This window comes from Pteropus alecto, unplaced genomic scaffold (assembly GCF_000325575.1).
Source record: "Pteropus alecto unplaced genomic scaffold, ASM32557v1 scaffold320, whole genome shotgun sequence".
In the NCBI taxonomy this organism is placed as follows: domain Eukaryota; kingdom Metazoa; phylum Chordata; class Mammalia; order Chiroptera; family Pteropodidae; genus Pteropus; species Pteropus alecto.
Window position 1 is genome coordinate 1456463 of NW_006429963.1, and position 13240 is coordinate 1469702.

The window sequence follows — 13240 nt, forward strand, 5'->3', positions numbered from 1 at the left end:
GGTGCCACCTGGCGCTTCCGAGAGCCCGCGGTCTCAGGCAAGCAGCTGAGAACCACGGGTCTCCCAAAGCCCCTGGGGGCCGTGGACAGCGGGCTGGGCAAGGTCAGGGGATGGAGAGGCCCGAGGCACAGGGACTTGGGGGGCCGGGGTCCTGGTCGCTGTCCTGTCCTCTCATCACCAGGCACAAGACTGACGCAAGCTCGGTGCTTGCTCAGCGCCCGCCGCCTGGCCTGTCTTCCTCAGTCTCCCGCGGGCCACACGGCCACTCGCTCGAGGCTGCTCCGGCTGGCGGTGGGTCCGAGTCCGGTTCCGTCCGTCTGTGGACCAGCAGCACTGGGCCCTGGGCGGGGAGACCACTGACGGGGTCTGACCAACGGGACTGACCCAGGCCGCTCGCTCCGTCCACAGGCAGCACCCAGTGCAGCCACACGGCGTCACAGGGAGCTGGGGGCTGCGTCACTGTCCCCATGGCTCCTCCAGAAGCGCCGTGCGCCCAGGGGCCAGCGCCTCCCTCCCGTGGGGCGCCCTCCCACCGCCCGGCTCCCTTCAGGCCTGCCGGAACCCCCCCCAATTCCGAACGGGCGCCATCGGCTGTCACAGGATGCCTGCCATGGGGGTGCCCTCGGCCCCTCGGCGGCTTGGCCCACGCCAAACCCCTCACACCTTCCAATCCCCGGGGAGGTGCCCCGCCTGCCACGAGCACACCCGCCATGGAGCCACCGCCCGATGCGCTCCCGTCACGGAATCCCGTGTCTACCCGACACCTGGGCTGATGCGGGCCATCTCCTAGGGTCCAACAGTCATTGCCAAGGCCAGGTCTTAGACGGGGAGGGACTGACCCATGGAACATGGACTGAAATGGAGGAAGATGGCTTGGCTTTAAGCACGGGGTACTTTCAGGTTCCAACTTAGGTTTAAAAATTCCACCGAATCAGATGAGAAATTAACCACTTCCTTCTCACTTACCACTGGCGAGGACAGCGGTAGATGTGGGGTCCCCCCAAGTAACATTTTGGTTGGCGAAGTGGCCGTGCTTTGCATTGGAGCCGAGGTTCCCACGAGGACAGCAGCCCTCCCCGCCCCCGGCAGGCCACCTGCTTGCGGAGGGTGCGGGTCTGACCATTCTACTTCTGCCGCCAGGGCGAGGGTCTGTGCCGTGTGGAGGCGGGACGCCCCGAGACTGGCCCTAGGCCGCACGCCCTGTAACGTGCTGCCCAGACTGGAGGGTGATGAAGTAGCGACCGTGTGACATTCACTCCTGAGGGTTCTTTCATCCCATGAAGGACATGAAGCCCTCAGTGAGCTTCACGGTGCCCATCCAACCGGGGACAAAGGGACACGCACTCGCCGGGCTGGCTGGCGGGGGGGTCTTACTTCACCAACGCCATTTTGCTAACACGTTGCAGACAAGAGAGCTGGGTTTCTACAGGGAGGTGGACAGTAGGGGAGCCGGTGAGAGCCACCCACCTGGATCCCTGTGCAGACACCAAGGCGGCCAGGCCAGGGAGCGCCGGCCCCCCGCCGTCCAGGTGTGTGCACATGCGTGCGTGCGCACACCTGTGTGTACACCTCCTTCTTGAACGAAATTCTCTTAACGATGTTTCCTGGAGTGCTTTATTTTTAAAACACCTCATTTGCAAAACAGGTTATGAGTTGTGAGCCATCTGTAGCAACATGAAAAGCGCTGATGATCCGTTAAACGGATACAGCGCAGCCACTGTGCGGGCGCCGTGTGCACGGACGAGGACAGACGTGCGGAAGACGATGCTAGACAAGCTCTACGCAGCGTCAGGGTACAAATTGTAAAAATGATTTGTTATGCTTTGAGTTTTTTTTTTTTTTTTTAATGAGAGGCAACCCTTGGTTGACCTCACAGACTGCAAGGACCTTGTCAGCTTACAATCCCATCTATTTTTATTTTTTACGCCCACAGTGCCTGGTCTTCCTAGCTGGTCTCCCATCCAAGGACTGACCAGCCCGACCCTGCTTAGCGTCCGAGGGCAGACGGGATTGGGTGTGTGTTCAGGGTGCCGTGGCCGGAGACTATGCTTGAAAAAATTTAAAAAGCAACCATAATCCTCCCACTTCCACGAGGAAACGCACGTGACACCGCCTGCCTGGTCGGCTCACGCACGCGGACCGCGCGACGCGGAGAGGCAGGCGGTCCCCTCGACCTTCACGGGGGCCCGTCGGCTAGGCAGCTGTTCCAAGGCCAACAGCTGCACCGGAGGGGGCGAATCCGGGGGAAACGGCACCCCCGGGGCTGTCCTGGAGGCACGGACGAGGTGGGCCCCGGCCGAATCCGGGCGGCGAGACAAAGGCTGCGGCACGCAGGCGGGAGCGGCAAGGGCTTTTATTGACACATCTTTCAGGTTACAATACAGTTCGAAACACATTGTTCAGTACGGGATCACACACACGATACACACAACAATACAATTTTTCCAATTATGTCACCACTGTTCTTCACATCTATTCCCGGTAAGGGTGTGACACTGACGAGCGCGACGTGAAGGCGGGTCAAACGGGGCCCATCACTTCCTGCAAACGTGAGTGCAGTGTGCTCGGCAGAAGACACGAAGTAGGTGAACCCCGAGGAAAGCACCGGTCGGCTCTCGGTTTGAACTCTCAAAGCACTCCCCACACCACACCGGCGTCGGCCGCCCACACCCGCCGTGCGGCACACGCGCTAGGTTAGGGAGGCCACAGTCAGCCAGGGCAGTGACACGGGTCTACGGGCCGGCACCTCCGAGTGGGGGAACAGGCGCGCTAGCACTAACACTGAGCTCATGCACAGGGGTCCTGCAAAGCAGAGGGCAAAACAAAGGCTGGTTAATGGCGCTGCCAACCGCACGCTGCGGGCCGCCTCGCACGCCCACGGTCGCGCTGCAAAGTAATAGTCCAAGCGTTATTCTCGCCAACCGAGACCTGGGGAATAAGTCACGGGTGAAAACCTGTCGAGGCAAAGGTTCAGAGGGGATCCGGTCGTAACACGGAGTGACTAGAGGCAACGCCGCTCTCGGTCCCCGGAGCCGAATTCTACGTGTGACCCTGGACCGAAGGGCCAGTGTCCCGCTGTCACCAAACGAGGAAGTCCGTCACCGAGAGGAGGCAGGCGGGAGGAGAGCACGGACACCCAGAGATGGCCGAGTGCCAGAGGGAAGGAGCTTGGGGGGCGTTGTGCGGGGGGCGGGGGGGGGGAAGGCTGTGTGTGCAGCGACAGTCCCAGAGGAGAGGCACGGGAGGCTGGTGGGGCCTGGCCACCAGGACAGCAGCAGCTAGGGAGTGGCAGCGCCCCGCACAGAGAACCGGCTCGGAAATGGAAACAAGGTCGGGTGTGGGGCGTGGCTGCTGCAGAACCTGAAAGTTAAACAGCGGATTAGAGCCTGAGTCAGAGTCCTCCTGGAGAAGGGGCGATCCTGGGCCCCACGCCTGCGGAAAGCAAAGCCGAATTATCAAATCGCGTGGTTATCATCTGCTCTCCGGTCGACAGCTGTGTGTGTGCAAAAACCTACATTACGATGCTAAGGCAACGCTGCAGACCACAGAACACTGCGACAGCCCCGAGCAGTCGGCCTCCACTGCGCGTGCCCTTCGACCGGAAGCAGTCTGGGACGGTCATGCTGGAAGGACGTCACGGGGCCCACTTTCTAGAGTATGTCAGATGACCAAACACAGAACGTCTGACGTGACACGTCTGTCCGCCGTGGGACACAGCAAAATCTAAGCACTGCACAGTTTCTTTCTCAAGGGCCCAGATTTTTTTTTACATACCTTTTAAAGTTTATAAAATAAGACATCAACGTGAAGACCTTTACATTTTACTTGCTCAGAAGTAAAAGGAAAAAGCCACTTCTCCCTGACAACACCTGCTCTAGCTGTCCATCTCGACTGAGATTCCCTGCGAAAACGCGGCACGGCGAGGTGCCAGGTGTGTCAACCAACCTTCCTGGGAAAGGCAGGCCGCCCCGGCACAAGCGGGGCCCGGCCGCCGTGGTTACCAGAGGTATACCTGGGATCCAATATGAATCAGCGGTCCGCTTTGGTTCCGGCACACAAAACCACAGGCACTTTGAGTGATGAAAAGTAAACAGGTTGCAAACAAACCTTACGCAAAATCCTTAGGATTTACTAGTAAATCAAGGCTACGCGCCTTTGGAGAGCTCTTATCTAAAATGTCCAAAGTGACACTTCATTCACAAGTTCTAAAAGTAGTTGAAAAGGTCCACTGAAATGCTCATTAAATACAATAAAATATCTAAACTTTCCCCTAAACGGTCTAAGCTCCTGAGGCCGCCTTCATGGGGTCTCCCTGTCCCACTTCATACCCTCGCCACCCCACCCCACCCCATTACTGAATTGTCTTCTAGAATATGCCACTTAAAAATCTCTAAAGAACCAAAAACATCTTTTTTCTCCCTCAAATACAAGTAAACAAACAAACAAACGAATGGGAGGAGAGTCTACCTGAGGGAGGGAAGTGAACCCAGGAGGCCAGGGGCCCTGTAGGCAGGAAGGAAGCCAAATTAAAACGTCCCTGGGACAGCGAGGGAGCCCAGAGCCCCCTGCTGAGGGCGGCGCTGGGCACGCGGTCTCTCCAGGGGACTAACCGAGGGGCTCCGGGCTCCAGCGCACACCGCCCTCTCTCCAAACCTAACTCCTCACTGGGGCTCCTGTCAGTCACTGGTCTGCGAGCACGTCGAGCTTACCTTCAGTGAGACAACAGAAACAAAAACAAAATAAAGAGAACCAAACAGAAAACGGAAGCCAAAACAAAAAGGAAGTGACAGCTCCTCCGAACCTGCTCTCTGTACGAGCCAGGCCCGCCGCCTGCAAGGTGGCTGCTGTCCGTGACAGGCCGATCCCTCCCATCCACAGCCAGAGCGGCCAGCGGACACCTCCTGAGGACTCCGTGCGCCCACCCGCCCGCATGCTTCTCAACTGGACGGCCTGACCTCCCTGGAGAGCCAGTGTGTTAGCAGACAGGTGGTCATCAGCACTTGTCACAACCCCTTCACTCTGCAGACCCCCACCCACTGCCGCCCACCCTCGTGCCCCTTCGCCTCTCCCAGCCTCCCTCCAGCAGCGAAGACTTTCATTGGCAGAATTAAGCGAAATGCTGTTTGGAGAAAGACCCCTGGGTGCAGGATCTAAGCTCTGTCACAATTCAGAAACGCCGCAGAACCGAGGGTGAACAATCATTTTTCCAGCACCTTTACAAATCATGATCAGGACAACCCAGATTCAGAGCAGTTTTGGTGAAGCCCCTCCCCCGGCCACTCTCACCCTGTCCCCTCTCCTCCCCTCCCCGGTGAGGCCACAGGCACCTACTTAGGATGCTGCCTGTCCAGAAGAGGGACCCTCAACATCTCTTTCAGAAAAAAGAGACGAGATTTCTCCTTTAGAAGAATATCAGCATCATAAACAAACGTGGCCAGACCAACAGTAATGCAAGGGTATGCTCAGACAGGCAGCCGGGTGGACTGACTTTACAGCACACAATCAAAACAAGGTAACGCAGAAAGAAAAAGTGACTTGGTCCCACACAGTCACCGCTGTATTACCTCATGGGATATACTGATATTTACTGGCTTCAAGTTTCTTGAATTTGTGAACAAATAATACACAGGTCAGGATAAATGTATTGACTTACTCCCATCTTTATAAAAATCGAATATACACACGAACACGTCAACAATGATGGAACTGTATCCATTAAACTTTGATAAGACAACACAAAAAAACTAACAAGTAGCTAAGGTGTCGTTGAATTGAAAGCATTTCCAATAACACTTTAATTTGAAAAGATCTGTATTTACAGTGTGTCAAATGCCTCCGCGTCCGCGTCTCGTTTTAAATGCATGATAAATAAAGAACAAAGATAATGGTTGCGACAGATCTTGCGAGCGGTCCCAGCTCACGGCGGCCTGATCTCACTGCGAGGAGGGCACCGAAGATGGAAGCGGCACGACCTCCTACTTCTGCTTCTCTCCTTCCCTGCGGCTTCCTCCAACAAAACTGACGTCTGTCACTGGGCCGGGGCCCTAACGGGATCCGTCCCCGTGGCCGCGGCCACTGCGGCCGGCAGCCTCGGGCGCCCTCAGCAGTGGTGTAGGAGACACCTGCTCAGGGACATGGCTGCAGAGGAAACTAGCTGGGGTGTGTGTGCAAACAGGTGCGCGCGCACACGTCCCAGGCTCCCGCGTGACGCTCAGACAGCGCCAGACGCGGGCCCAGGAGCAGCCGTGCGGTCTGCGTGGAGCGACGCGCCCACGCGGCGAACTAGAGAGGAGCAGCTGATGCCGCTGGCGCAGGCCCACGCACTCGGGTCTCAGAGCCACGGCACGCTCAGACGATTCTAGAAAGCGGCAAAAATGGGTTCAACTCATCTGATGGCACCATGAGTCCTCGCAGGGAGGTCAGCCTGCCCGCCGCCCCGAGCGGGAAGCTTCGGGACTGGAGAGCCGCGGCTCCTGCACTTACCGCGTCAGCGCAGTCTGCGGACGCTGCCGGGCCCCCGTGCGTTTATGCAACGTGCCTGCATCTGTCTACCTGTGAAGAGCGGGCAGGGACGGCCCGTGCCAAGCAGCTGGGGGTACGTCTGTCTGTCTACCTGTGAAGAGTGGGCAGGGACGGCCCGTGCCAAGCAGCTGGGGGTACATAGTGCCACCTCCCAAACTGGTCACGGGCGCTCTGGAGGGTGTTCTGGTGTGCCCGAGGGGTGCCTGCGTGCCCCGGAATGGAAATCTCAGAGCGGCCGCTGGCGGCCACCTCCGCTCTCCAGGCTCACTCTCAGCACACCCAACGCCCCGCTCCAGCCCTGGTCACCTAGTTTGGAAAAGGAACACAGATGTCAACCGTGCAAACAAGATGGCCTGAGCCCGCATGGCCTGGGACTCAGCTCCTGCCGGGAGGCTGAGAGACGGCAGGGCGCCTGGCTGCACGGGGGACATCCCGGTGTCCCCTGGCTAGCCTGAGGCACCAAGGGGCAACGCGCTCCTAGCTCCCTCAATTCTACGAGTGGGTCTGACGGGACGGCCTCGGTATCAAACACAGCAGGGAGGTCCGAGGGCGCCCTGGCCACGCACGCCAGTGGCCAGTCCCTCAGAGCGACCCCAGACGGCGAGGCTCCCAGGGCCAAGGACACAGTAAGGCACTTGTTTAGTGTTCGCCCAGAGCGACTGTCACTGAGGCTGCTTTGTGGGGAGCATGGATGCCACTGAAGGAGCCGACCCGGAATCACTTAAGCAGATGTGCGGTGACACACACAACGGGCTCTGGGCTTCGCTGTCCCTGTAAGACAGCTATCCCTCACACCTCGTGCCACCGAGACTGACGTGCCAGGGTCGATGCCACCTTGCATTTAAGTCTGCTGAAAGCGCATCCTCGCTCAAAATGCCTTAAAAAAAAAAAAGTTAAAGCGATGATAACCAGCTTCCCGAAGAATGTCGTATGTCACAGAGCCGATGATGTAGATATGCCACTTCGGACTGCATTTAAAGAGGAAAAAACCAAACAGGCCTGTTCAAGCATTGGGCTTCCTCCGCCGGGCAGGGGTGCGGTGCACCCTCGCCTTACTGGGGAAGAGTCTAAAGGGGCTGGGCGGCCCCCTTGGGAACTAGGAGCACACAGTTGGCATTTCTAGAATCTTTACAAGAAGCAGAATCTGCCACACAACTATCACCACCCCCTCACACCTGCTTTCCAGGATGTACAACTGCCAATCACAGTCACCCAAATTTTCACCTGTTTGTCCGAGAGCCCTGGGAGGGCTTTCTGAGAAGGGGACACGCGTTATGCCGGGCTGAGGAAGTGCGTCTAGCCTGCACTGAAGATAAGCGCAACCATTATCAAATGTTCTTTGCTGTGAAAAATACTCAGGATCCGTGACATGGACGCCCTTTCCTGAACCTACGTCACTGTGGTCGGTCACACAGCGAGACCACGAGGAACGATGTCTACATGCATTGTGAGCACTTTGGAAACAAAAGGAAACGAAAACTGTAGTTCTGAGGTGACGACAGAATCTGAAGCTAACGCCGGGCTCCGGCCGCCATGTCCCGCAGTTCGGCTCTTCCGGCGCCAAGGCTGGCGGCCTGGCGCCCGGGCAACAGTTAGCAAGACGGCGCGCAGAGAGACCTCGGCTCGCGGGTCCCGCGCCGGCGGCTTCCTCGAGGACGTTCCACAGCGTGTGTGCGGTGCAAGGTCGGCCTCCCTGCCAGAGCTCACTCGACGATCAGGGCCACGTTGATGTGAGACAGATCTACCATGTGCCTGCGGGGAGCGAAAGAGACAGCGGCCCTGAGCGAGCGCGCACGCCGGCGGCCGGCTCGCCGAGGCAGAGGACGGCGGGGCGGGGGGTCCGCTTCGAGGAGAGCCTCGTGAGAGACACGCCGCCAAGGGACGGAGACGCCAAGCCGAGCCGGGACGTCCGCCCTCCGGGCAGTGCCGGGCGGACAGGCACCGCACGCAAAGCGACAGCGACGTGGACAGAGAACGGACGGCAGACAGACAGAGGTCTTCCTGCCCCCCCACCCCGGTCCGCGGAGACGCCGGCTACCTGTGGAATTTCTGCTGAAAGGCTAGCGCGTGGGCGGGCTCCTTAAACTTAGCTATGGCCTTCCGCTGCTGGGGGAGCATCTGTAAACTCTGGGGGGAGAAAAGAGAGACACGTTAATGTCACGCCGCGCACGGTGAAAGACACGGACAGACGGATACGTTAGAGTTCAGACGGAATTCAGGGCCAGGCTGACGCTGGGGTCATCGCCAAAACACACGAATTCTATCTCCCTGGCAATTCTCATCTATCCAGACGACATATGCAAAACACCGCTTCGGCAGGTCACGCCCCGGCCAGCACCATGCCCTCCGAGCCGGACACGGACACCCTCCGCCACCCGGCCACATCGGCTGCCCGCTCCTCCCTCCAGGCCTTCTCTGAGGCCCGGTGGCGAGGAGCTCTGGAGAGTCACTTCCTGCTCTCACGCCTTCCTGTCAGGTGGTTTCCATGGAATCGAGGTTCTGAAAAGACGCTCGAGACAAACGTTTCCCGATCTCGGCGGCTACCATTCCCCGTGCGTGATGAGAAGTGAGGGCGCGGAGCCTCCCGCTCGCCATTTCCCAGGTCGTGAGATGGTAAAGCATCTGACGTAGGAAGATTCGCTTACTTCCGTCTAAGGGGTTCAAACCTCCACTCGAGGAGCTACCAGTCAAGACGGCACGACCTGCAGCTACGTTCGTACGGCACAGGAAGGGCCTGGGTCTCAGTGGGCAAGAGTGAGGCGAGGGCGGCGTCCGCGCCGGCTCCCTGACCGCTCCTCGCCCGCCGTGTGGCGCCCTCTTTCCCATCGCGAGCCCTATTTTCTAGATATGGGATTAAACTGCAGAAATTGTCACTGTTCGACCTATCGAAATGACAAATATTTGTGATTTCTTTGGGCGCAGAGGAAAAGATGCTTTGCACGAAAAGCCGAAAGGCTTCTTTGTGACCAGTGGATCCTGCTTTGAAAATACGTCTTTCCACACACACCCCAGAAGCACATTTTCACATAAACGCCTAATTCACCCAGAACAGACCAAAGTTAAAATCTGTCTCAAGTCCGCACTCTGACCCCCCAGCCCCCACTTACTGACATGCGGATGGGAGGGCAAATGTATCGACTTTCACCCTCATTTACTGTCCACTTTTCCGAGATAATCTTCAGTTTCTGAGAAGAGCTGGTCATGCTGCTGTAAATCGTGAAATGCAAGTTCACGTGCCCTTCAGTTGGCACTTCCTGTGTTCACACTCAACAGTTCGGGGCCACACGACCGAACTGCCATGAGACACTCCAGTCACAGTGGAAGGTGTCCGTGCTGCTGAGCGCGCGGCCCCTTGCCCGCTCGGACACATTCTCCCTCCTTCTGGAAGGAGGGCCCTGTGTGCACCTCTGAGTGTACAGATAAGCTGAACTGGGTGGGTGGGGACACGGAACCGACTCCGCAGTCCTGAGGGCCAAGTAAACGCTGTTCCCCTCCAGCCGACCCCTCCTAGTGCCTTGGGGAACTGCCCGAAGCCAAAGACAGTATTAGCTGTTTTAAACACAACTAGTAAAACTGTTTTAAAAGCAGCCCATTTAGGGGACGGTGAGATCCCCTGGAGACCGCACAGTGACACTCGCCTCCCACGTGACGGCACCTGCAGTCCGGGTGGAGTCCGCCTCCTTCCCATGACACCTCTGTCCATAACCACGCCGCATTTGGCCCCCGCGGGACCCCTTCATTCCATAACTCCTTCTGTACGCGGGGCACTGTCACCGCTCGCTGGCACTGGGTCACCGAGGGCAGCAAACAGTGTCCTGAAGGGGACGTCGGCAGCAGCATCTCAGGCAGCCCCATGTCGCACTGTCACGAAATCAGCTCTAATGCCCATGCCCCGCCTGGGCCTCTGCGTCCCCGACATCCAGCTCACCACACGTGCCCTAGGGTGCCGCGTCTCTGCTCTCACACAACCTGAAGACCTTGCACGGCCCTCCTCATCCGCACCGGCCACCGCTGGTCCCACGCGCAGCGTCCTGCACAAGCGGAACGCTGTGGGCTCCTGTGTCCTCACGCTGCCTCTCAGACGCCTCTCCTCCTGAGCCTGCCGGCAGCGGTCCCAGAGCTGGTGACAGCGCCTACCACTCACACCCGCTCCAGCTGTACTGCAGGTCCCGTGGCTGTGCCCCGATCTCCTTTAAACCTGGTGACGTCGGTTTTCTGGCCGTCCACGTCTGACAACCCTACTGCTTTCTTTCCCAATGTCCAGAACTGCAAACCACGGAGCTGCTGTCACTCGGGATGCCAGCTCCCTCGGCGTCACCAACAGATCTTCCCGGCCGGTCGGATCCAGACACGGAGGAGGTGATGTTCTCGCCGAGCTGGTCGCCCTCGGTTTCCAACGCAACCCTGCCTCCCGTGGCTGCTCAAAGGGGCTCCACCTCACTGGGTGGCCGGGACGCGCTCTGAGGCTCCAGTCCCGCCAGGGGAGGCAAACTTGGTGGGTCCTGAGGACGCCCCCCGCCAGCCTGAGGCAGGTGCAGGAGGACAGCCCTCTGGGACGGAGGACACGCGCTGACGGTGGGCGCACCAGCAGGCTGCACGCGCTGTCTCGTCCTCACTGCTTGACACACCTTCCCTCGGTGACACGTGGGGCCCCTGTGTCTTTCACTTCCCTCCCCTCCTGGCGATGCCGGCGAACGACGAGAGTTCTGGCAGCGCACGTGGTTTATGACCGTCTGATGGAGAAACCTAAACTCACGAAGGTGAAACGCCATGTCCGCAAGTCACACAGCAAGAATCAGCAACACAGGACCTGGCCGCAGCCCCGTCGCAGAGCCCGGCTCCTGCGCTGCAGCGGCTGCCAGGAGGGGCCTGGGCACGCCCCTGGGACTGCTGGGACAAGGACCGCAGATGGCGACAGAGTGGGAATGCAGTGCGGGGCACCAGCAGGCACCAGCGTCTGCTGCTGTTGTTGGTGGCAGTGGTGGCTTTTCAGTGCAGTGACGATCACAGCAGGAAACGGTGATTACAAACTTCACACTCCGGTGAGGAAACCGCTTTTCGGTTTTACACTGTGGCGTTTCATTCATTACAGAACCACCTATTTTTCTTAACATAATTCTGGGCAAAACCCAACAATTAGGGAAACAAAGATAATAAAGCGCAGGGGCCTCAGAAGTTACTTCCTGGTCTCAGGGTTAACCTGGCTTCAGTCTTCCAGGATGGAGCAGCAGGTGAGGGTCACTCCCCAGAGGCCACTCTGGTGGGAACGTGCCACTCGATAGCACTTGGGCACGTGCTCATCTGTCCGCGAGCCCACATGCCCCACCGGAAGCCGGCTTCCTGCAGCCCCCACCCCCGCTTCCCATCCGCGCACAGAGCGAGGTGCCAGCCGCATGATCCCGCGTGCTGCTGGTGAGAACCACGTGGGTCTCATTCCTACCGCGCCGAGATTCTAAAACATGCTTCTGTACTTGAGTCGTTTCTCCCATCCACTTATAACACAATCTTGTCATTTTTCCTTATTCTATAAACAATGAATTATACACAAATGCCTTTAAAATGGATTTCTAGAAAGGCGAATGAGTACAGTTTAAGGGAATCCCAACGTGAGAGCAACATGGTCAGCGCGCTGCAGTCCACCGCCACACCGAGAAAGCCTCTGAGCCCGAAGCTGGGCTACCACAATTGTCCATAATGAAAGGGCCTGAAGACACAACAAAGGTCCTCCCTAGGCCAGACGCCACCACCTGCTATTGCAACACACGAACGCAAGGTGGCAGCACAGGCTCAAGGATCTTTTTCTTCTTCAAACCAGGAAAGCAGAGCGGGACCAGAGCCTCTGGGCACCGTCCCTTTGAAATATATTTACATTGTCCCGTTCTAAGAAGCTTTTTTGAAATTGACACTGTCGACATCATTCTACGACTGCAGGAGCTTGGCAGGCCAGTACGGCTCTGTGAAACCAAGAACCTTCGCACTTTGAGAGTGCAGTGTTTAAATGTCTACGCCCCCATTCAGAAGCATCCCGTGGGACCGAGACTGGCGAGAAACGAGAGCACACTGCTTTGTTCCCAGGGCAGACAGACAGGCCCTTGCGGAAGCACTAAATTCACTGCTCCACAGGGACTTTTACGGTGGCATGTGGGACCGACCCTCCACTTCATTTTAAGGTTAACTGATGTAACCTAGAAAATGTCTTTCTCGTTTTCCTATCTCTCTCTTCCTAATTAAAACAAGCCATTAAATAACCCAGCATTTTTCTGCTCAGATTCACTTGCCCTCCAATTTTATTTGTAACCGTGATCTCTAACCCTTCTTCAGAACAGGGGGAAAAAAAAAAGCAAATGGGAAGAAAAAAGGTCATCCCGGAGATCTCTAACTCCGAAATGCAAAATTCGATTTTGAAGATGGATGAGACCAAGGTGGGGTGGTTTAGCAATGGCTCCAAGGCCGTTTTTGCAATGCAGCCACTGTGTACCTCCCTCAGCCAGGGCCACGGAGAGTGAATGGCACTGCCAATTCAGACACGAACCCTGAAAAGCGTCACGCGCCAGGGTGTGCACGAGAGGTGTCAGGAGCACACACGAGGGAGCGACGCCCAGACCACTAGCAGGCCCCAGCGCCGTCATCGCCCACAACAGAGAGACGCCAGGACATCGGAAAACGACACCGCCCGTCCTCGGGACTCACACCAGGCTCTGGTTTTTTAAGTCCACAC

General features: G+C 57.7%; 1 protein-coding gene across 1 annotated transcript in view; it reads right to left on the reverse strand.

The window, feature by feature from the left end:
* Nucleotides 1–2337: 2337 nt before the first annotated feature.
* RBM33 (RNA binding motif protein 33) overlaps nt 2338–13240 on the reverse strand; it is a 94334-nt gene continuing 83431 nt past the window's right edge. The window contains 3 exon segments of the mRNA XM_025044919.1: nt 2338–6552; nt 6614–8274; nt 8561–8649. Of these exon segments, the coding sequence (XP_024900687.1) occupies nt 8226–8274; nt 8561–8649 (138 nt within the window). The 3' untranslated portion in view covers nt 2338–6552; nt 6614–8225.